Genomic DNA, 26,731 nt, shown 5'->3' on the forward strand with positions numbered 1-26,731 from the left:
ATTTGACGCTTAAACAACTAACTTCTCGCCTGAAAACATCCTAAAATTCCATTCTGTGACTCAACAACGGTAGTATTCAGAGAATGTCAACTTTCAGTTATGAGTTTTCTCATCCGTCATTGTTCCCCGTTTGCTGGTCCGAAATGCATTCTGGGATATTGGCTCTCTCAAGAACGCTCAAGTCTGCTCTGATGCGTCCCCGGTAAAATGGGCGGACCAAGTCACATCCGGGGGTTTTCACCGTTCTTGGCGAGAAGCGGACTTTTGAATTGGAACAGTACTTGGGCCGCGACTGATGACGTTTCACGAGTCCAGAGAACACGAGTCCAGAGAAGAACGCTGATTGAGAAACGGCCGTTATTTCTCCCATGGTGGACGGTGGAAATGAACTGTTTCCATGGCGATAAGCCCCTCCTCCTCTCCGGCGAGGCGTGAACCTTAAGGACTGAAGAGACGGCACTCCCCTTCAAAATAAAATAAAACCTTCAAAATAAGACGCCGTGGTCTCTTTATAAGTGCTGTGGTCCCTTTAAGTGCAGGGCGGAGTGTAGATTTCCGACGGTCCGTGAAGCGGATTAGAGCTCCAGTCCCGCTGCCTCGTCCTCTCAGCTGATCCCGCAGGATCCCGCAGACCCGCACCATGGACTTCAATGTGAAGAAGCTGGCGTCTGGCGCCGGGGTCTTCTTCACCAGAGCCGTGCAGGTGAGCCGCGAGACGCCCGGTAGCGTGAGGAGAGGTCCCGGTAGCGTGAGGGGAGGTCCCGGTAACACGAGCAGTCCTGCTCGTGTTACCGGGACCTGCTCGTGTGCGCGGTGTCGCGCGTTTGGAGCAGACCAGCCGGTACCGGTCCAGCCCGGTGCATTACTGATGGCTGTGATCGAGTGGTCACGTGACCGCAGAGCCTTCCTGCTCCTCGGCCCAACAGGAGGAGAACCATAGTGACGTAGTGTGCTCCAGGGATGCGACCCCATGACGCGCTGAGACCTCCTGCCTCAGCGCGTCATGGGGGATAGTGTGTGTGTGTGTGTGTGTGTGTGTGTGTGTGTGTGTGTGTGTGTGCGTGCGTGTACGCGCGTGTACGCGCGTGTACGCATATATATATATATATATATATATATATATATATATATATATATATATATACATACATATACACACATATACATACATTAATAATAATAATGCTATATATATAGCATTATTATTATTATTAATGTCCATCTGAACGGCTGTAATCTGCATAAATATTTAATCATATTAATGTCACACTCAAACTCTCAGGTGGCACATTTTCTACAATCCTGCAGCACACCAACAACCACAACATGTCACATTGTAGTATAATACAGCATATATGGTAGTTATTATTATTATTATTATTATTATTATTATTATTATTATTATTATTATTATTAATGTCACATTGTAGTATAATACAGCATATATGGTCATTATTATTAATGTCACATTGTAGCATAATACAGCATATATGGTCATTATTATTATTAATGTCACATTGTAGCATAATACAGCATATATGGTAATTATTATTAATGTCATATTGTAGTATAATACAGCATATATGGTAATAATTATTAATGTCATATTGTAGTATAATACAGCATATATGGTCATTATTATTAATTTTACATTGTAGCATAATACAGCATATATGATAGTTATTGTTATTAATGTCACATTGTTGCATAATACAGCATATATGGTTATTATTATTATTAATGTCACATTGTAGCATAATACAGCATATATGGTTATTATTATTAATGTCACATTGTAGCATAATACAGCATATATGGTTATCATTATTGTCACATTGTAGCATAATACAGCATATATGGTTATTATTATTATTAATGTCACATTGTAGCATAATACAGCATATATGGTCATTATTATTAATGTTACATTGTAGCATAATACAGCATATATGGTCATTATTATTATTAATGTCACATTGTAGTATAATACAGCATATATGGTAGTTATTATTAATATCACATTGTAGCATAATACAGCATATATGGTTATTATTATTAATGTTACATTGTAGCATAATACAGCATATATGGTCATTATTATTATTAATGTCACATTGTAGTATAATACAGCATATATGGTAGTTATTATTAATGTCACATCGTAGCATAATACAGCATATATGGTCATTATTATTAATGTCACATTGTAGTATAATACAGCATATATGGTAGTTATTATTAATGTCACATTGTAGCATAATACAGCATATATGGTCATTATTATTAATGTCACATTGTAGTATAATACAGCATATATGGTAATTATTATTAATGTCATATTGTAGTATAATACAGCATATATGGTAGTTATTATTAATGTCACATTGTAGCATAATACAGCATATATGGTAATTATTATTATTAATGTCACATTGTAGTATAATACAGCATATATGGTCATTATTATTATTAATGTCACATTGTAGTATAATACAGCATATATGGTAATTATTATTAATGTCACATTGTAGTATAATACAGCATATATGGTAATTATTATTAATGTCATATTGTAGTATAATACAGCATATATGGTAGTTATTATTATTAATGTCACATTGTAGTATAATACAGCATATATGGTAATTATTATTAATGTCACATTGTAGTATAATACAGCATATATGGTAATTATTATTAATGTCATATTGTAGTATAATACATCATATATGGTAGTTATTATTAATGTCACATTGTAGCAAAATACAGCATATATGGTAATTATTATTATTAATGTCACATTGTAGTATAATACAGCATATATGGTAGTTATTATTAATGTCACATTGTAGCATAATACAGCATATATGGTCATTATTGCGCTCCCTACTGGCACGGAAGAGTATTTCATTACTATTCCAGACACTATATTGCAGCTCAGACGCTCAACAATGGAACAATATTTGCGGCAAATAAATAATATTTTTTGGAACGATTAAGTGAAATTGGACATTTTCTCACGACACCCCTGATGATCTCTCACGGCACACTGGTGGAAAATCACTGCTCTAGTCTCCATGTTGTCATTGATGCATGTCTGCAAAGAGTTTTTCATAGATTAGATCCTGTGTCTACCTCTGGTTTCTGTGCTGTAGTCGTGGGCTCTACCTCTGGTTTCTGTGCTGTAGTCGTGTGCTCTACCTCTGGTTTCTGTGCTGTAGTCGTGGGCTCTACCTCTGGTTTCTGTGCTGTAGTCGTGGGCTCTACCTCTGGTTTCTGTGCTGTAGTCGTGTGCTCTACCTCTGGTTTCTGTGCTGTAGTCGTGTGCTCTACCTCTGGTTTCTGTGCTGTAGTCGTGGGCTCTACCTCAGGCTCCTGACTTTGTCTCCAGTTCACAGAGGAGAAACTGGGCCAAGCTGAGAAGACGGAGCTGGATCCCCACCTGGAGAACCTGATCACTCGGGCCGACTGCACCAAGAACTGGACTGAAAAGATCTTTCGACAAACCGAAGTGCTCCTGCAGCCCAACCCAAGTAAGAGAAGACGAGCACAGACATGTGACCTCTCAACTATGACTTACAGCTCCTCATATGGAGTACAGAAGAAACAAATGACAATTACTCAATTAAATATATTTTGTATCACCCAAAATCACAAAGTACTGATATCCTCTGTTCCAGGACCTTCACATTGTTTCAGGAAAAACACTCTGTGGGGTCTTATTAGTCAAATATGTAATCAATGTGTTGAGTAGAGATGTGCCCTTGCTTTGAAGGCGGCCTCCTGTGCAGCACTATCCCCTAAAGCTCGGGTTGTAATCTGGAGAAACTATTTGCAAGAATACTCGATTACTAGATTTGAAAAATGAGCCAACCTAAAAACCCAGCCCACGGTTGACGGCTCTTTTCCAATGATGAGCAGCATTATCTGAAAAAGTTGCTCGATCTAGCGAGACAGCTGCCAAATCAATAACACTCTTCAGACCGCCCTCTTAAGCCACTCCCCCAAAATGATCCTCTTAAACGTAAACGACCAACATGGCTGCCGTTGGAACTCCTAGCTGGTCAGCAGCTTGTGGAGCAGTGGGTGAACGGTCGACGGCAGCTGGTCGGCCCAATCGTTGGATTCTGGCTGGATGAAGTGATTGGACGGGCTGATTCCAGCTGGTTGTTCCAGAGCCAGGATGTAGTGCACGTTACAACAATTGAAGATGATTACCAACCCTACCTTTAAGCCTTTAAAATGTCAAATTAAGTTTTAGTATCAAACTTAGATATTCTACATGATTCTGTATCAGATTTAGAATGGAGCTTGGTATTCATGTCTAATTCTCGCTCTGTATTTTCTAACCCTCCACGCTGCAGTGGACCACACTGGTAAGTCTTTTCCCAGCTGATGACCTCATTGTACACAATGAGCCCAGATGATGTTCAGTGTAGCATAAAGAGTCATTTACCCTTTGACCGAGGTAGACCGCTGCATCACGTGATGAAGGTGAAACCAGGGACGATTCTTTAGAGACAGAGTAGAACCACTTTGTCGTTAAGCTTTCCTCAGTGAAACATTCCTGCATATTTTTCACATGAAAAGCCTTCAATAAATGGGATGTCAAAGGTTTTTTATGAGAAACATAATTTCATGAAGTGTAGCTTAATAGCAATCCAGAAAGAACAATAGAAACAACTAGAAATATGTAAAAATCTTTCTGTTAAAAAGAGAAAGTGAGAATGAGTATGACTTGGTTGATGTAATGATGGGATATGATCTGTAATACTGACCTCATGAAGTAAACATGGGGGGAGTGAAGAGTGTGTATGAACTGAGGATCAGGGGCCAGAAAGGCCGGTCTGTATATGAGTCTGTTCCAAAGAAAGGCCGGTCTCTATATGAGTCTGTTCCAAAGAAAGGCCGGTCTGTATATGAGTCTGTTCCAAAGAAAGGCCGGTCTCTATATGAGTCTGTTCCAAAGAAAGGCCTCATGCACACGCTCTGTCGTCTGTGATGTTGAAGAGCAATAGCCTCACTGCGATGAATTGGCTGCTATAGGGACTAACATCATCACACATGAATACAATAGAGCTCATTGAATCCACAATGTATATAATAAGTAACAGATATTCAAATAAACCCTTTGAATATTCACAATACAACCATTTCCATTCATGTATCTTGTCATGCCAGTCCTCCTTTTGGCCCGTCATACAGCCCCTTCCAAAGAAGCGTGGCATGATAGTTGGTACCAATAGATTGAGTCCATTAGTTTCATGTGATCCCATTGAGACCATTACATGATGTGAATAAGGATCATGAAACTGAATCAAATGGGCACAAGCAAGTGTTTCTCCTTGTGTGTATGGTTTCCCTGAGATGTCTTTATTACCTGCTATCCAGGTGCTCGAATAGAGGAATTCATCTATGACAAGCTGGATAAGAAGCTTCCCTCCAGGACGACAAACCCAGAGCTGCTGGGCCAGTACATGCTGGGAGCTGCCAATGACTTTGGTCCAGCGACGCCATACGGTCAGTGGTGCTGTTAATGAAACCGTCGTTGCATCAGATGAGACTATCAACATGTTGTCTGCTTTGTACTCGTGAGGGATACTTTCACGAAGCATCATCCTGTATATTCACAATAATAATCAAATAATGCAGGTGAACAGTTGGCCAAACTCATTGGCAAAAATGTAATTTGGGAACCCACCGGCTATCGTCTGATGGTGATTTAGGTTTTTATTAGCTAAATAATAAACTGCTAACTGAGTGTAACCTGGCTAGCCGTTAAGCAACCCGTATGTTGTCTCTCCACTGGGGTAATATGGTAATATGGTACTATAAACTCTCTAGTGGGGTAATATGGTACTATGAGCTCTCTAGTGGGGTAATATGGTACTATGAGTTCTCTAGTGGGATAATATGGTACTATGAGCTCTCTAGTGGGGTAATATGGTACTATAAACTCTCTAGTGGGGTAATATGGTACTATGAGCTCTCTAGTGGGGTAATACGATACTATGAGCTCTCTAGTGGGGTAATACGGTACTATGAGCTCTCTAGTGGGGTAATATGGTACTATAAGCTCTCTAGTGGGGTAATATGGTACTATAAGCTCTCTAGTTGGGTAATATGGTACTATGAGCTCTCTAGTGGGGCAATATGGTACTATAAACTCTCTAATGGGGTAATATGGTACTATGAGCTCTCTAGTGGGGTAATATGGTAATATAAGCTCTCTTGTGGGGTAATATGGTACTATAAGCTCTCTAGTGGGGTAATATGGTACTATAAACTCTCTAGTAGGGTAATATGGTACTATAAACTCTCTAGTGGGGTAATATGGTACTATAAACTCTCTAGTAGGGTAATATGGTACTATGAGTTCTCTAGTGGGGTAATATGGTACTATAAGCTCTCTAGTGGGGTAATATAGTACTATAAGTTCTCTAGTGGGGTAATATGGTACTATGAGTTCTCTAGTGGGGTAATATGGTACTATAAACTCTCTAGTGGGGTAATACGGTACTATAAGCTCTCTAGTGGGGTAATACGATGCTATGAGCTCTCTAGTGGGGTAATACGGTACTATGAGCTCTCTAGTGGGGTAATATGGTACTATAAGCTCTCTAGTGGGGTAATATGGTACTATAAGCTCTCTAGTGGGGTAATATGGTACTATGAGCTCTCTAGTCGGGTAATATGGTACTATAAACTCTCTTGTGGGGTAATATGGTACTATAAGCTCTCTAGTGGGGTAATATGGTACTATAAACTCGCTAGTAGGGTAATATGGTACTATAAGCTCTCTAGTGGGGTAATATGGTACTATGAGCTCTCTAGTGGAGTAATATGGTACTATGAGCTCTCTAGTGGGGTAATATGGTACTATGAGTTCTCTAGTGGGGTAATATGGTACTATAAGCTCTCTAGTGGGGTAATATGGTACTATAAGTTCTCTAGTGGGGTAATATGGTACTATGAGCTCTCTAGTGGGGTAATATGGTTCTATAAACTCTCTAGTGGGGTAATACGGTACTATGAGCTCTCTAGTGGGGTAATACGGTACTATGAGCTCTCTAGTGGGGTAATATGGTACTATAAGCTCTCTAGTGGGGTAATATGGTACTATGAGCTCTCTAGTGGGGTAATATGGTACTATGAGTTCTCTAGTGGGATAATATGGTACTATGAGCTCTCTAGTGGGGTAATATGGTACTATAAACTCTCTAGTGGGGTACTATGGTACTATGAGCTCTCTAGTGGGGTATTATAAACTCTCTAGTGGGGTAATATGGTACTATAAGCTCTCTAGTGGGGTAATTTGGTACTATGAGCTCTCTAGTGGGGTACTATAAACTCTCTAGTGGGGTAATATGGTACTATAAGTTCTCTAGTGGGGTAATATGGTACTATGAGTTCTCTAGTGGGATAATATGGTACTATGAGCTCTCTAGTGGGGTAATATGGTACTATAAACTCTCTAGTGGGGTACTATGGTACTATGAGCTCTCTAGTGGGGTATTATAAACTCTCTAGTGGGGTAATATGGTACTATAAGCTCTCTAGTGGGGTAATATGGTACTATGAGCTCTCTAGTGGGGTACTATAAACTCTCTAGTAGGGTAATATGGTACTATGAGCTCTCTATTGGAGTAATATGGTACTATGAGCTCTTTAGTGGGGTAATATGGTACTATGAGCTCTCTAGTGGAGTAATATGGTACTATGAGCTCTCGAGTGGGGTAATATGGTACTATGAGTTCTCTAGTGGGGTAATATGGTACTATAAGCTCTCTAGTGGGGTAATATGGTACTATAAACTCGCTAGTAGGGTAATATGGTACTGTAAGCTCTCTAGTGGGGTAATATGGTACTATGAGCTCTCTAGTGGAGTAATATGGTACTATGAGCTCTCTAGTGGGGTAATATGGTACTATGAGTTCTCTAGTGGGGTAATATGGTACTATAAGCTCTCTAGTGGGGTAATATGGTACTATAAGTTCTCTAGTGGGGTAATATGGTACTATGAGCTCTCTAGTGGGGTAATATGGTTCTATAAACTCTCTAGTGGGGTAATACGGTACTATGAGCTCTCTAGTGGGGTAATACGATGCTATGAGCTCTCTAGTGGGGTAATACGGTACTATGAGCTCTCTAGTGGGGTAATATGGTACTATAAGCTCTCTAGTGGGGTAATATGGTACTATAAGCTCTCTAGTGGGGTAATATGGTACTATAAGCTCTCTAGTGGGGTAATATGGTACTATAAACTCGCTAGTAGGGTAATATGGTACTATAAGCTCTCTAGTGGGGTAATATGGTACTATGAGTTCTCTAGTGGGGTAATATGGTACTATGAGCTCTCTAGTGGGGTACTATAAACTCTCTAGTAGGGTAATATGGTACTATGAGCTCTCTAGTGGAGTAATATGGTACTATGAGCTCTCTAGTGGGGTAATATGGTACTATGAGCTCTCTAGTGGAGTAATATGGTACTATGAGCTCTCGAGTGGGGTAATATGGTACTATGAGTTCTCTAGTGGGGTAATATGGTACTATAAGCTCTCTAGTGGGGTAATATGGTACTATAAACTCGCTAGTAGGGTAATATGGTACTATAAGCTCTCTAGTGGGGTAATATGGTACTATGAGCTCTCTAGTGGAGTAATATGGTACTATGAGCTCTCTAGTGGAGTAATATGGTACTATGAGTTCTCTAGTGGGGTAATTTGGTACTATAAGCTCTCTAGTGGGGTAATATGGTACTATAAGTTCTCTAGTGGGGTAATATGGTACTATGAGCTCTCTAGTGGGGTAATATGGTACTATAAACTCTCTAGTGGGGTAATACGGTACTATGAGCTCTCTAGTGGGGTAATACGATGCTATGAGCTCTCTAGTGGGGTAATACGGTACTATGAGCTCTCTAGTGGGGTAATATGGTACTATAAGCTCTCTAGTGGGGTAATATGGTACTATAAGCTCTCTAGTGGGGTAATATGGTACTATGAGCTCTCTAGTCGGGTAATATGGTACTATAAACTCTCTTGTGGGGTAATATGGTACTATAAGCTCTCTAGTGGGGTAATATGGTACTATAAGCTCTCTAGTGGGGTAATATGGTACTATAAACTCGCTAGTAGGGTAATATGGTACTATAAGCTCTCTAGTGGGGTAATATGGTACTATGAGCTCTCTAGTGGGGTAATATGGTACTATGAGTTCTCTAGTGGGATAATATGGTACTATGAGCCCTCTAGTGGGGTAATATGGTACTATAAACTCTCTAGTGGGGTACTATGGTACTATGAGCTCTCTAGTGGGGTATTATAAACTCTCTAGTGGGGTAATATGGTACTATGAGCTCTCTAATGGGGTACTATAAACTCTCTAGTGGGGTAATATGGTACTATAAGCTCTCTAGTGGGGTAATATGGTACTATGAGCTCTCTAGTGGGGTACTATAAACTCTCTAGCGGGGTAATATGGTACTATAAACTCTCTAGTGGGGTAATATGGTACTATAAGCTCTCTAGTGGGGTAATATGGTACTATAAGTTCTCTAGTGGGGTAATATGGTACTATGAGCTCTCTAGTGGGGTAATATGGTACTATGAGCTCTCTAGTGGGGTAATATGGTACTATAAACTCTCTAGTGGGGTAATATGGTACTATGAGCTCTCTAGTGGGGTAATACGGTACTATGAGCTCTCTAGTGGGGTAATATGGTACTATAAGCTCTCTAGTGGGGTAATGTGGTACTATGAGCTCTCTAGTGGGGTAATATGGTACTATAAACTCTCTAGTGGGGTAATATGGTACTATGAGCTCTCTAGTGGGGTAATATGGTACTATGAGCTCTCTAGTGGGGTAATATGGTACTATAAACTCTCTAGTGGGGTAATATGGTACTATGAGCTCTCTAGTGGGGTAATATGGTACTATAAGATCTCTAGTGGGGTAATATGGTACTATGAGCTCTCTAGTGGGGTACTATAAACTCTCTAGTGGGGTAATATGGTACTATAAACTCTCTAGTGGGGTAATATGGTACTATAAGCTCTCTAGTGGGGTAATATGGTACTATGAGCGCTCTAGTGGGGTACTATAAACTCTCTAGTGGGGTAATATGGTACTATAAACTCTTTAGTGTGGTAATATGGTACTATGAGCTCTCTAGTGGGGTAATATGGTACTATAAGCTCTCTAGTGGGGTAATATGGTACTATGAGCTCTCTAGTGGGGTGATATGGTACTATGAGTTCTCTAGTGGGGTAATATGGTACTATGAGCTCTCTAGTGGGGTAATATGGTATTATGAGCTCTCTAGTGGGGTAATATGGTACTATAAACTCGCTAGTGGGGTAATATGGTACTATAAGCTCTCTAGTGGGGTAATATGGTACTATGAGCTCTCTAGTGGGGTAATATGGTATTATAAGCTCTCTAGTGGGGTAATATAAACTCTCTAGTGGGGTAATATGGTACTATAAACTCTCGAGTGGGGTAATATGGTACTATGAGCTCTCTAGTGGGGTCATTAGTAATCTAGTTAGGTTTTCTACACATTTGCATTGCCGACTAGAACAACCAATGGAAGAAGGCCTGACCAGAACCAACCGGCTATTCAATGGCAATATAATTTATGAAGACAATCAATATTTTTCTTGATTTAATATTTGTCCCCCCGTGTTTTGCATATTGGGCTACATTGAGGTCAGACTGCTAGCTGATGGGTTTCCATCATGTGTCGTGTATCTGTAGGCAGTACCCTGATCACAGTGGGGGAGTACCAGAAGAGACTGGGCGGAGCCGAGCGAGAGCTCCTCCAGACCTCAGCCGTCGGCTTCCTCACTCCTCTACGCAACTTCCTGGAAGGAGACTGGAGGACCATATCAGTAAGACATTCTTTCTCACTTCTTTACGTAAGACCTCGGTGCTTGAAGACAGTGTTTGACTTTGACAGAAGTATGTTGCCATGGTGCAACTATGAACCTAGTGGAGCCAGGTGTGTTCCCTGCAGCAGGTACTGGTTTCTGATTGGATCCCTCCTGTCTTCTGCAGAAAGAGAGGCGACTTCTGGAGAATCGGCGGCTGGATCTGGACATCTGCAAAGCACGTCTGAAAAAAGCCAAAGTGGCAGAAGCCAAAGCAGCGGTGAGTTAACATTTCAAGTTCCGCTAGTTGTTCCTCCTGCGGTCCGCTGGGTTTCTGAATCGCAGTAACCATGAAACCCACAGAGGCCAGACTGTAGACAACATTATCTTCTTATTGTGAGGTTAATATCCACTCTCTTTATGCTGTCCCTTAACCCATGATAACCAGTGTAAAAGACACTTTGATGTTTCTCTTCTATATGAGTGGCCATCTTTCTTTTACATGTAGCCGTTAACACAATTTAACAAGAATAAGAAGCGGTAGTCACATATCAAAAGTGAGCCTAAGGCTGTAGGACTTTTTAAATAGGGTCAGCATTGTTTGAGATGTTCAGCAGTCAAAAGTCTCGATGTAGAAAAAACAGCATATTCATAGCAAAGCACCACCTTCAGTATTATTTACAGTGCAAAATGTAATTTTCCATAATCTTTTGTAACCTTTGGGCCAATTTGGCTCCAGATTTCCTGTGTTTGGAAGTTGTTTCATCTCCTCTGTCCCGTTGAGAACCTGCTCAAAGAAATACAGAGATCTGTCATGTGACATATCGTCTCATCACAACAATCCAACATAAGAATGTAATCTAACTCCAACTATTTAATAATCTAATCAATAAATGATTCACAGCCATAAGTCATTTCCACTATGATCTGCTTCTCATCTTCCGGCTGCTCGTCTGCTCTGAGTTGTCTGCTTCATGGTTGTAACTGCATGACTGCCAACATGTGCTTCCTCCCTGCTCCTGTTTGTAGGCTGCACCTGATTTTCAGGAGACAAGACCTCGAAATTATGTTCTCTCTGCCAGTGCATCAGCGGTAAGAGTCACACATACAGGCAATGTGGCCAAGGGGCGCTATGCTAACATGCTAATAGGCATAGCGCTCGAGAACAAGTGGACTTATGTACCATCAGCCTCAATGAGGACGCACTGACCAGCAAAATGGGAAAGCCTATGTATGCCATAGGTAGACTATGTAGCTTTTGAAAAACAAAACTACACAGAAATGAAATATATAATTTTTGAGTAAAACAATTCAACGTTGCTAAATCTGGTGCCCTTTGCTGCTGCAGCCTCATTGGTCAGGTATGAGCAGTAGCTTATGGTGGCTGATTGTTAGCAAATGCTTCTGACTTCTGAATGTGTCCCTGACATCACACTCATGACTTTAAGACTCCGCCCTCTTCTATGTCATGGAGGGCTGAGCAGCTTCCATCCTCAGGAGGCTGCGAACTGCTGTTCTTTTTGGGCACAGTTTGATATTATACAGGTATGGAGATGTGTTTTAGTTTTCAATGTATTTAAAGAAAATGATGAGGGTGCTGCACTCTAATGCTTGAGCAAGTGACTGTTGCAACATCAACATGATGACATGAGCATGTTTATGCATGTTTATCCATATCCAACTGCTCCACACCGGTTTGATCTGAAATGATGACGTTGTCTCTGAAAAGAATCCATTGAGTTTTGTATTTGCACTGGTCACAATGAGCCAATCCCAGTAAGTTAGATGTGTAACAGGAACGATGGCCCAATGAGCCACACTGTCACACACTGTCAGACACACACACACACACCACATGTACAGTCACACACTGTCACTAACACACCACATGTACAGTCACACACTGTCACTAACACACACATGTACAGTCACACACTGTCACTAACCCACTGTCACTAACACACCACAGGTACAGTCAACACACACACACACTGTCACTAACACACACATGTACAGTCAACACTGTCACTAACACACACATGTACAGTCACACACTGTCACTAACACACCACATGTACAGTCACACACTGTCACTAACACACACATGCACAGTCAAAACACACTGTTTCTAACCCACTGTCACTAACACACCACAGGTACAGTCAACACACACACACACTGTCACTAACACACACATGTACAGTCAACACTGTCACTAACACACACATGTACAGTCAAAACACACTGTCACTAACACACCACATGTACAGTCACACATTGTCAGCAACGCACTGTCACTAACGCACTAACACACACTGTCACTAACACACACTGTCACTAACACACTGTCACTAACACACACATGTACAGTGAAAACACACTGTTACTAACCCACTGTCACTAACACACCACATGTACAGTCACACATTGTCAGCAACGCACTGTTACTAACACACTAACACACTGTCACTAACACACACTGTCACTAACACACTGTCACTAACACAACACATGAAAAGTCACACACTGTCAGCAACACACTCTCAGCAACGCACTGTCACTAACACACTGTCACTAACACACTGTTACTAACACACCACATGTACAGTCACACACTGTCACTAACACACATGTACAGTCAAAACACACTGTTACTAACGCACTGTCACTAACACACCACATGTACAGTCACACACTGTCAGCAACACACTGTCACTAATGTCATTCATCGATCAAGGTCTATCAAAAGTTATCTGTATATACTTTTAATACAAATCTAATAATATTGTCGCACTATCTCCATCTCTCCTGTAATATTAATACCTGTGACGTGTTCTCAGTGATGCATTCAGATCCTTGACTCAGTAACAATGGGAAATAAAACTATATATCCTGATAAGTACTTCCTGTCAGTGTACTTATATTATTGTATCATTACTAATGCGCTGCGTGCATGCTGTAGCTGATTAAAGGTGGACTATAGCATTGAACATATTTTATAAATTGATGATATTTTTGTATGTAAAATGAATCTCTGGTGACTAATATCTGGAACAGAAGCGGAGTAGAAGTGCTAAGTAACAAAAGGTGTTGACTCTCACTGAACCAGCTGCAGAGCGACGGGGAGAGCTGGGAAGTGGAGCTGAGAAGTAGAGCTGGGAAGTGGAGGAACTCAACGTAAACGTTATTACAACGGTCACATGCGTTACAGCTAGAAGCATGAACTGTGACCTCTGCATTGAACCGGCTCAGCTACAGATCACATCCCCGACTAGAGATCACGTCCCCGACTACAGATCACATCTCCGACTACAGATCACATCCCCGACTACAGATCACGTCCCCGACTACAGATCACGTCCCCGACTACAGATCACATCCCGACTACAGATCACGTCCCCGACTACAGATCACGTCCCCGACTACAGATCTACAGATCACGTCCCGACTACAGATCACATCCCCGACTAGAGATCACGTCCCAGACTACAGATCACGTCCCCGACTACAGATCACGTCCCCGACTACAGATCACGTCCCCGACTACAGATCACGTCCCGACTACAGATCTACAGATCACGTCCCCGACTACAGATCACGTCACCGACTACAGATCACGTCACCGACTACAGATCACGTCCCGACTACAGATCACGTCCCCGACTACAGATCTACAGATCACGTCCCGACTACAGATCACGTCCCGACTACAGATCACGTCCCCGACTACAGATCACGTCCCCGACTACAGATCACATCCCGACTACAGATCACATCCCCGACTAGAGATCACGTCCCAGACTACAGATCACGTCCCCGACTACAGATCACATCCCCGACTATAGATCTACAGATCACGTCCCCGACTACAGATCACGTCCCGACTACAGATCTACAGATCACGTCCCCGACTACAGATCACATCCCCGACTACAGATCACATCCCCGACTACAGATCACGTCCCCGACTACAGATCACGTCCCGACTACAGATCTACAGATCACGTCCCCGACTACAGATCACGTCACCGACTACAGATCACGTCCCGACTACAGATCACGTCCCGACTACAGATCACATCCCGACTACAGATCACATCCCCGACTACAGATCACGTCCCCGACTACAGATCACATCCCGACTACAGATCACATCCCCGACTACAGATCACGTCCCCGACTACAGATCACGTCCCCGACTACAGATCACATCCCCGACTACAGATCACGTCCCGACTACAGATCACATCCCCGACTACAGATCACGTCCCCGACTACAGATCACGTCCCCACTACAGATCTACAGATCACGTCCCCGACTACAGATCTACAGATCACGTCCCGACTACAGATCACATCCCCGACTAGAGATCCCGTCCCCGACTACAGATCACGTCCCTGACTACAGATCACATCCCCGACTACAGATCACGTCCCGACTACAGATCACGTCCCCGACTACAGATCATGTCCCCGACTACAGATCTACAGATCACGTCCCGACTACAGATCTACAGATCACGTCCCCGACTACAGATCACGTCCCCACTACAGATCTACAGATCACGTCCCCGACTACAGATCTACAGATCACGTCCCGACTACAGATCACATCCCCGACTACAGATCACGTCCCCGACTACAGATCACGTCCCCGACTACAGATCACGTCCCGATTACAGATCACGTCCCGACTACAGATCACGTCCCGACTACAGATCTACAGATCACGTCCCGACTACAGATCACGTCCCCACTACAGATCTACAGATCACGTCCCCGACTACAGATCACGTCCCCGACTACAGATCTACAGATCACGTCCCGACTACAGATCACATCCCGACTACAGATCACATCCCGACTACAGATCACGTCCCCGACTACAGATCACGTCCCCGACTACAGATCACATCCCCGACTACAGATCACGTCCCGACTACAGGTCACGTCCCGACTACAGATCACGTCCCCGACTACAGATCTACAGATCACGTCCCGACTACAGATCTACAGATCACGTCCCCGACTAGACATCACGTCCCTGACTAGAGATCACGTCCCCGACTACAGATCACGTCCCCGACTACAGATCACGTCCCCGACTACAGATCACATCCCCGACTAGAGATCACATCCCCGACTAGAGATCACATCCCCGACTACAGATCACGTCCCGACTACAGATCACGTCCCGACTACAGATCACGTCCCGACTACAGATCACGTCCCGACTACAGATCACGTCCCCGACTACAGATCATGACCCCGACTAGAGATCACGACCCCGACTACAGATCACGTCCCCGACTACAGATCATAACCCTAACCCGCCTTCAGCTTTGGTTCATGTTTGGTTCTTTCCTGTAAGACTTAAGAACTGAACTGCAGGTATCCTTTTCCGATGGCCGGGGCTGCGTTTCATTGTCTAATGATAATCCTTTATTATTAATAATAAGCCAGTCACTACTGATGCTGAGAGGTATTCTCTGGACTGCTGTCTGACGCTAACGCTGTGGCCCTGTAAGACAGCAATAAACTCATTTTATTCAACGTTGGTGCCTGGAAACTGTCCAGAGATCTGTAGTTCAGATCAAGTTGATCAGCTGGTTAGATTAAGGCTGTGTTGCCATAGTAACAGACGGACTAACTAAACCAGGTTCTGCAGATCCATTTTTAGAATCAGCGCCCCTCATAGTTTCAGATTGAAGCGCAGACGAAGCTTCTAGATCCTTAGAGTGTCTAGTCTTCATGTCTGAGTCTGAGGATGTTCATGACTCTTCTTTCTGTTCTCAGCTGCTGAGTGAGGAAGTGGACAAAGTGAGTATGTGTGTGTGTGTGTGTGTGTGTGTGTGTGTGTGTGTGTGTGTGTGTGTGTGTGTGTGTGTGTGTGTGTGTGTGTGTGTGTGTGTGTGTGTGTAAATGAGCCCTCTTATTGTGATGTCGCCCTTTTATTATCTATTATGCAGTTATTTTGTTCCCCTGTTTTTGTTGTATATTTTATTTGTTTTCTACTCCATTTGCTCTTTTTGGTTATTAGTTTGGTTTTATTGTATTCATTGCCTTTATGGTCCTTTTTGTTTACTGGTATTTAAGTTATGTCTATGCGTTGCTTCTCTGTAGAGCACTTTGTGAACTTTGTTTTTAAAGGTGCTATATAAATAAAGTTGTTGTTATTGTTATTATTATTATTGTTGTTGTTGCTTCCTCCTGCAGGCGGAGCAGGAGCTCCGTGTGGCTCAGACGGAGTTCGACCGGCAGGCCGAGCTGACCCGGCTGCTGCTGGAGGGCATCGGCAGCACGCATGTGAGTGACTCGTAGTCTGCAGAGGACGTGAGCTCCATGAGGCAGACGTGCTGCACAGATGCACTACACACATGCTCCAAGGAAGGAATGAGTGTTCCCGTGGGGAGGAAGTAAATGGTGCTTATTAATAGCGCCAAGTTTAACTGAAGTGAATATGACACACAGAGTTGTTGCTCTGTGAGCAAAAGGAGAGAAAAAGGCTTTCGTATCTTTACACCTCTGCAGTAAAAAACGTTTGTAGTCAAATCCACTCGAGTTAACTGTGTGACCACATCGCCCCGTTAAAATAACATATGGTTATTGACCAAGAGTATTATAGGCAAATTCCAGTAACTAGATAAATATATGGGGAATTTAGTAATTCCCCACTAGAATTAATGACACTTAAAATATGGCTTATACCAGCATTTATACCATGTTGGTTCTAGGTTTAACTAGAAATATTTCCATAAAATAATATATAATTATTTAGTTAGTGATGGATTGTGACGGTGGGAGGACTCATGCATCCTTCATGTGGATGTTTTTACAGGCCGGTCAAAGCGATACAGATGCACAGGATGTAACTACATTAGTAACTACACTAGTAACTACATGAGTAACTACACTAGTAACTACATTAGTAACTACATTAGTAACTACACTAGTAACTACACTAGTAACTACACTAGTAACTACACTAGTAACTACATTAGTAATAACATTAGTAACTACACTAGTAACTACACTAGTAGCTACATTAGTAGCTACATTAGTAACTACACTAGTAACTACACTAGTAGCTACACTAGTAACTACGCTAGTAACTACACTAGTAACTACATTAGTAATTACACTAGTAACTACATTAGTAATTACACTAGTACCTACACTAGTAACTACATTAGTACCTACACTAGTAACTACACTAGTAACTACACTAGTAACTACATTAGTAACTACACTAGTAACTACGCTAGTAACTACACTAGTAACTATGCTAGTAACTATACTAGTAACTACATTAGTAATTACACTAGTAACTACATTAGTAATTACACTAGTAACTACACTAGTAACTACACTAGTAACTACACTAGTAACTACACTAGTAACTACACTAGTAACTATACTAGTAACTATACTAGTAACTACATTAGTAATTACACTAGTAACTACACTAGTAACTACACTAGTAGCTACACTAGTAACTACACTAGTAACTACACTAGTAACTACATTAGTAATTACACTAGTACCTACACTAGTAACTACATTAGTAACTACACTAGTAACTACATTAGTAACTACACTAGTAACTACATTAGTAACTACACTAGTAACTACATTAGTAATTACACTAGTAACTACACTAGTAACTACATTAGTAATTACACTAGTAACTACACTAGTAACTCATTAGTAATTACACTAGTACCTACACTAGTAACTACATTAGTACCTACACTAGTAACTACATTAGTAACTACACTAGTAACTACATTAGTAACTACACTAGTAACTACATTAGTAATTACACTAGTAACTACATTAGTAATTACACTAGTAACTACACTAGTAACTACATTAGTAACTACACTAGTAACTACGCTAGTAACTATACTAGTAACTATACTAGTAACTATACTAGTAACTACATTAGTAATTACACTAGTAACTACATTAGTAATTACACTAGTAACTACACTAGTAACTACACTAGTAGCTACACTAGTAACTACACTAGTAACTACACTAGTAACTACACTAGTAACTACACTAGTAACTATGCTAGTAACTACACTAGTAACTATACTAGTAACTATACTAGTAACTACATTAGTAATTACACTAGTAACTACATTAGTAATTACACTAGTAACTACACTAGTAACTACACTAGTAGCTACACTAGTAACTACACTAGTAACTACACTAGTAACTACATTAGTAATTACACTAGTACCTACACTAGTAACTACATTAGTAACTACACTAGTAACTACATTAGTAACTACACTAGTAACTACATTAGTAACTACACTAGTAACTACATTAGTAACTACACTAGTAACTACATTAGTAATTACACTAGTAACTACACTAGTAACTACATTAGTAATTACACTAGTAACTACACTAGTAACTACATTAGTAACTACACTAGTAACTACACTAGTAACTACATTAGTAACTACACTAGTAACTACATTAGTAACTACATTAGTAACTACACTAGTAACTACACTAGTAACTACACTAGTAACTACACTAGTAACTACATTAGTAACTGCACTAGTAACTACATTAGTAACTACATTAGTAATTACACTAGTAACTACACTAGTAACTACACTAGTAACTACATTAGTAACTACACTAGTAACTACATTAGTAACTACACTAGTAACTACACTAGTAACTACATTAGTAACTACACTAGTAACTACATTAGTAACTACACTAGTAACTACACTAGTAACTACATTAGTAACTACATTAGTAACTACACTAGTAACTACATTAGTAACTACACTAGTAACTACATTAGTAACTACACTAGTAACTACACTAGTAACTACATTAGTAACTACACTAGTAACTACATTAGTAACTACACTAGTAACTACATTAGTAACTACACTAGTAACTACATTAGTAACTACATTAGTAACTACACTAGTAACTACATTAGTAACTACATTAGTAACTACACTAGTAACTACATTAGTAACTACACTAGTAACTACACTAGTAACTACATTAGTAACTACATTAGTAACTACACTAGTAACTACATTAGTAACTACACTAGTAACTACATTAGTAACTACATTAGTAACTACACTAGTAACTACATTAGTAACTACACTAGTAACTACACTAGTAACTACACTAGTAACTACACTAGTAACTACATTAGTAACTACACTAGTAACTACATTAGTAATTACACTAGTAACTACACTAGTAACTACATTAGTAACTACACTAGTAACTACATTAGTAACTACACTAGTAACTACACTAGTAACTACATTAGTAACTACACTAGTAACTACATTAGTAACTACACTAGTAACTACATTAGTAACTACACTAGTAACTACATTAGTAACTACATTAGTAACTACACTAGTAACTACATTAGTAACTACACTAGTAACTACATTAGTAACTACACTAGTAACTACACTAGTAACTACATTAGTAACTACACTAGTAACTACATTAGTAACTACACTAGTAACTACATTAGTAACTACACTAGTAACTACATTAGTAACTACATTAGTAACTACACTAGTAACTACATTAGTAACTACATTAGTAACTACACTAGTAACTACATTAGTAACTACACTAGTAACTACACTAGTAACTACATTAGTAACTACATTAGTAACTACACTAGTAACTACATTAGTAACTACACTAGTAACTACATTAGTAACTACATTAGTAACTACACTAGTAACTACACTAGTAACTACACTAGTAACTACACTAGTAACTACACTAGTAACTACATTAGTAACTACACTAGTAACTACATTAGTAACTACACTAGTAACTACATTAGTAATTACACTAGTAACTACACTAGTAACTACATTAGTAATTACACTAGTACCTACACTAGTAACTACATTAGTACCTACATCATCCATCATTTATAAATTATGAAAACCTAATCATGAAACTCATAATAGTCAAGCTTATTAATCAAGAATAAAACAACGATGCTTTATAAATGATGAATTGAAGAAGTGTTTACTCCTGCTTTACTAATGCTAAATAGTGTGTAGTTATTATAAAGAGTTACTGGAATATGTTCAATATAATTCAGGTTTAAGGAGACACATGTCATTCCAAGTTGTGCTGGGTCTGCTGTAAGTTAGCTCATCATAGTACACATGTATTCATGATGAGCTTTTGGAACAAGGAAAGCATGGTGTGCTCCTGCACGGCGGCGTCGTGGTTAGAGGATGTTCAGCATGGATTCTCTCCAGCTTCCTCCCAGTCCAGACTGGCAGCGTAGCTCATTGGTGGTTCGTGGAAGACTCTGAAGTGCCCGTAGGTCTGAGTGTGAGTGGATGTCAGACCTGCGATAGTCTGGAGACCGGACCAGGCTGTAAACGCTTTGCCCAATGCCGGCTCCTAACACATGACCCAGGAATGGTGTATGTATTTATGTGTTTATGTATCATGTTCTGCGGGGATTCCACACACTGACTTCCTCTTCTGCGTTCTTCCCTCAGCTCAACCACCTGCGATGTCTGCAGGACTTTGCAGAGGCTCAGGCCACGTACTACGCCCAGTGTCACCACTACATGCAGGACCTGCAGAGGGAGCTCAAGTGAGGACTCTGTGCAGCTTCCTCTGCTGCATGTCTGACCCGGGGAGATTAGAACAGCTCAGGCAACCAGGTCCAAGGGGGATGGGACTTGAAAGGATAAACGAGTTTTCAAAATGTTTTCGACTCCACTGTGAAGGTTACCCACGTCTCCTTTAGCAGAGCGGTATATTCTGAGCTACACATTAGTCTGCCTTGTTTTGTCTTTAGGGCCCTAATTTCCCCAAGACATCATAAATCCAATGGTCCATTATCTTTTGTTTCCAGACCGCATACACTAGAGATATGGTCACATGTCCTGGGAGTTTGACTGATGCTGTGAGGAAGCCACAGGTCATACCTCTCTTCAGGAACAGCTGGGTCACCCAGGCTGCTTCTGACGTTACGGGTGAAGGCAACAGCACAGGTGTACTGGACCGATTGATCCCTGTCTGTCCAACTTCACACGTCTGAGAAATGCCAACATACAGTAGTCCATTCATATTCATGATTTCCTCATGTTTTGACTTTGATTACAGGAATGTCTTGTATACTACAGCCTCTGTTGTTCATGATGACCCCTGCTGTGTCCATGTCTGATTTCATGAGATTTTACTGAACAGGTTTTGTACAAATTAAAGGTAAATTCAGCTCAAATGGCATTCATTGTCATAATTTCCTCATTTTTAAGAAATTCCTGTAATCAAAGGAAATCATGATTATGATGCGTTTACGCCCGAGGCTCGTTTTGGTGATCCATCACACGATGGTTCTATTTCCTCTGCCACTGAAACCCTAGAGGTCTGTGAGAGGATGGAGGATCAGTATCGCTCTAACCCGTATTATGGTATGCCTACAGCATATTATGGTATGCCTACAGCATATTATGGTATGCCTACAGCCAGACACTGTGAGCCATCATTCAGGCTTTAGGAGCAGTGTCCCAGTCAGGAGGCCAGTCATCAAGCAGCAGGATATTGAGTTTGAGCTTCCTCCCTCAAGAATAATTTAAGGTTTTTGACTTTTTATATATTTTTTGTTTATGACAAGGATAACATGGAATCAATAAAGAACCTGGTTGAGTACCCGGTACACTAAGAAATGAGATGCCAGAAGGATTGTGGTTTGTTCAGGTCTTCTTTGGCCTTCGTGGTTCAACCCGTGGCTCCTGTTAAAACTCCAGACGGGTTCAGGTCAGCCTTCAGCTCTTTGGACGTTTTTACGTGATGTTTTTTCCACAGTTTGCATCAACCTTCAAAGACTTCTCATTGATTTCACCTGTGAGTTTATCACTGATTTGAAGGGTGCAAATAATGTCAATCTTACAGTTTGCATAGTTTATTTAGTCCTATTGTAAACATACAGTTGTTGTTTCTTTTGCGGTTCTGTCCTAAACATAAGTCTCTTTAGACCAACGCTGCTTCACTAGATTAGTTTTTTTCAGGAGATGTTCTACATGGAGTACTTAATGTCATCGGTACCAACAAGGGTGACCAGCACTGTGTAACTATAAAAGCAAGCTTCCAAATGTGTTTGACCAGGAGTTAGCTATTCAGACAGCAGCACCACAGCTCAATCAAGACACTCAATCTTATTCCCTTTCTTTTGCCATGGAACGCCATTAGTACCCAAGTCTGGACAGCGGTCACACCCAGACAGGTACTAATGGTGTTCCATGGCCAAAGAATGGACATTTTTGTAGGATTACCGTAACTTCACTTGTCTTCAATGTTCACACAGATGTGGGGTCAGCGCGCCCCACCCTGCCGCTGCGGTCGACCCCGACCCCGCCGCCTCTGCTCTCCCGTCTGGGCCGTCGTCCCCTGGGGCCCCAGCCTCCTCTCTGTCTGGCCAAAGGCCCGGCACGCTGGCGATGGAGCAGACGCAGCTCCAGGTCACCGGCACGAGGAAGGCCAAGGTGCTGTACGACTACGACGGCCACGATGTCAGCGAGCTGTCCCTCTTGGCTGATGAGGTAAAGTAGGATGAGTCACCCACACACCGACCTTAAAACCACGTCGGCTGGCTCGGCCTTAAATTGGTTTGAGTGACCCCCAGTTGCATTGGCGGGCCGTGGCTTTTCTACCTGCACCTTCAGTGCCGTCTGAGTCAAACAGCTGATCATGCCCCCCCAAAAAAAGGTGCATTACCGCCACCTACTGCCGCTGCACCACTGACCAATCACAGTGCACGTTAATGGTCACGCCGGGCCCTGCGCGAAACACGCGTCCATACGCTAGCAGGCCGTTAGCATGTAGTTTAACCGGCTTTTCTCCCATAGAGAAACAGAGGTGAAATCTGATTGGACAAAAGCTGTCCTTAACCAGCGCTGTGCAGCAGCCAGAAGCAGAGCAACAGAGGAAGACAGGAGCTGTGCAATGAGAAAATAAGCTGATGGGGAAAAATAATTATAATACATGTAGTGTATTTGTGAAAAACAATTAAATTATAAAATAGATATAGCTTTGTGATTCTGTTTAGGCCAGCAGAGAAGACTTACAGGCCCTGACGGCCACCACTGCCCAGTTGTTATCTGCTGAGTCTCTCCAGGCACGAGGTACACTCAGTCTGTGGGTCGAGAGCAGTTTCTGGGAGAAGTTTATTAGTTAAGATATTGTCATTGATGTTATTATCACATTTTAGTTTCCTTCATCCAGCCTGGGAAGCTGACCGGTGGTCAGTGGTCAGCGCTGCTCTACCCGGTTCAAACAGACCCATCAGGTATGCTAGCAACACTGCTAATGCTAGTCAGCGTTACTCGTCTCGGCTGGTTTCCTGACTTAGACATATTTTTGTCTTGGCGTCAAATGATCCCCTTGGTAAAAGTGTCTTTGTAAAGTACCTGGTAAATAATACAAGAGGCAGAGCAGGAGGGAAGCTCAATACAGTGTTTGGTAAACTGTTGGTTAAGTCTTAGAAAGTTTGATAAAAGTTGCATGATTATCAGCCTATGGCTTATCAGCACAACCCTGTGGTCCCTGCTCTAGGTACTGCTTGTGATCTCTATTCCCGGTCTGCTTCTGGCCTGGTCTCAGCCGATGGAGGCTGGAGGAGGAAGATGGTGCCGTGTCACATGATGTTACATCATTTTGCTTTACGTTTCCCTTCGCTTGCGAAACATCCTATGTATTAGTTTGTTCCTGTTTAAATAGGTTCACTTTGATGAAAGATTTTTCTATGAAATATATCTTAAAATGTACTGTTTTTTTGTTTCTCCAGCTCATTACTGTACACACCGTACCAGGAATGGATCCTGATTGGTTGATTGGAGAACGCGGGAACCAAAAGGGAAAGGTTCCTGTCACCTACCTAGAACTGCTGAGCTAGAGGACCAAACCACACACACACACACGCACACGCACACACACACACACACACACACACACAAACACACACGCACACACACACACACACACACACACACACACACACACACACACACGCACACACACACACACACACACACACGCACACACACACACACACACACACACACTTATGCAAACCATTTTGTTGGGACATCTTCTATGAACTCAGATGGCTCATGGGAGGAAATTGCAACAAGCGCTTGTGACTGTGAGCAGCAGTGGGTCTTTATGACAGTGAAGTGTGTGATGAGGTTACAGCTACGCTCCATCAGTTAGCTAACGGAGCCCTTTTGTGTGAAAACTGAAACTTCATTCTTCTCAATCTTTCATTTGTGTTTTTACCTCAACGCATTTATGAGGCATTCAAAAGACAATGCGTAATCCATTACCATTTTCAAATACAGAAAATCATGAATCATATCTTCAAAAAGGTCAAGGGAAAGTCGGAGCATAGAATTCCAAACCGTCTCCACAACATAGTAGACCTACTTGGCCTGTCGTTTGTGTAACGCCATTACAACAAGTGTTGCAGCAGAGTTTACTGACTGGAAGCAGAGTCGTACTGTGATGAGCTCATAGTCGTACTGTGATGAGCTCATAGTCGTACTGTGATGAGCTCAGAGTCGTACTGTGATGAGCTCATAGTCGTACTGTGATGAGCTCATAGTCGTACTGTGATGAGCTCATAGATCTCAGGAGAACGTTCACAACCATCAGGGTCAAAGAAATGACTTCAGCGTGGATGACTAGTGTTGTGTTGTGTGTAACTGACTACAGATGATGTAACGTCTTTATTTGGATGCTTTCTGCGTGTGTGATGTTGTGAGTCTTTCTAAGGGAATCCCAAGTGTGATGTCACATCCCAAGCTGCTGCCAGCAGAAGCTGTGCAGTAGTTTGGAACGTCCCAGTTGGCAGCTGGCCAGATGTCCCTGGTTCCAGAGGAAGATGGAAGGTTGTTTCTTTAGAGCCATTGGGCCAAAATATCCTGTTCTTTTAAATCAAAACGTCAGAGTGCAATGACTTAGTACATTCATGCGTTCCTCTAGAACAGGGGTCAGCAACCTTTCATATCCAAAGAGCCATTTTCACCTTTTTCCACCAAAAAAGAATTGTCTGGAGCCACAAATATTATTTGATATCACAGCTTCTAAAGTTTGATATATAGTCATATTATATATACAAAAAACTATAGTTTGATGTATTTATGAAAATATAGAACAAGAAAAAAGACATTTGTTTACATTGTATTGCTATTTTACCTGTTTATAACTATCAAACAAAAAATAGTCACGTGTCGGCTACATTAAGGTTAATTAAAAACACCACTATGCAGCCCTTCAGGTCTGTCTATACGTGTGGCTCATGTGGTAGAGTGTTTACCTGTAACTGCAGGTAGCAGGTTATACCTGTCCTCCTCACTGAGCTTTACATTTTAAACGCATATCTTTCGCTACGTTTCCACTGAGCGTCCTCCTCACTAGAGCACCGCAACCGGAGGACGGATCCGTGTTTACTAGCGGACGCCTCAGGGTCTCATGAGCCGACACAGAACCAGCAGCAGGAGTGGAGTCTGGAGACGTGATCCACTTCCTGAAAGTAGATCTACTTTACTCAGTTTGCTGCAGCAGTTGAGGAATCGCTCTTCTGCTCTCATCTGCGCGCGAGGGCGGGGCTCTGAGTCACGAGGAGCAGCTGCAGGGCGTGACGCACATTTAGTGAAAGAAACGTGGAAACATTTATTTTATTTTCAGTGACACAATATCACCTACAACTCCAAGATAAGAGGACTTCCCTTTAAACGTTTTCCACTGGGCAAAAAACAAAAGCCTCAGGGAGCCGCAACAGACGAGCTAAAGAGCCGCAACAGACG

General features: G+C 41.6%; 1 protein-coding gene across 1 annotated transcript; it reads left to right on the forward strand.

Annotated features, from left to right (window-relative positions):
• Nucleotides 1-640: 640 nt before the first annotated feature.
• Nucleotides 641-24,819, forward strand: sh3glb2b (SH3-domain GRB2-like endophilin B2b; the record flags this gene model as incomplete). Its single annotated transcript, XM_079235668.1, has 11 exons — nucleotides 641-703; nucleotides 3,392-3,533; nucleotides 5,392-5,524; nucleotides 10,763-10,892; nucleotides 11,059-11,151; nucleotides 11,901-11,963; nucleotides 16,668-16,691; nucleotides 17,088-17,177; nucleotides 21,419-21,516; nucleotides 23,233-23,467; nucleotides 24,712-24,819. 11 exons carry the CDS (start codon nucleotides 641-643, stop codon nucleotides 24,817-24,819), a joined length of 1,179 nt encoding a protein of 392 aa, XP_079091794.1.
• Nucleotides 24,820-26,731: the final 1,912 nt, after the last annotated feature.

Source organism: Taurulus bubalis (genome assembly GCF_910589615.1).
Source record: "Taurulus bubalis genome assembly, chromosome: 19".
NCBI classification, from domain to species: domain Eukaryota; kingdom Metazoa; phylum Chordata; class Actinopteri; order Perciformes; family Cottidae; genus Taurulus; species Taurulus bubalis.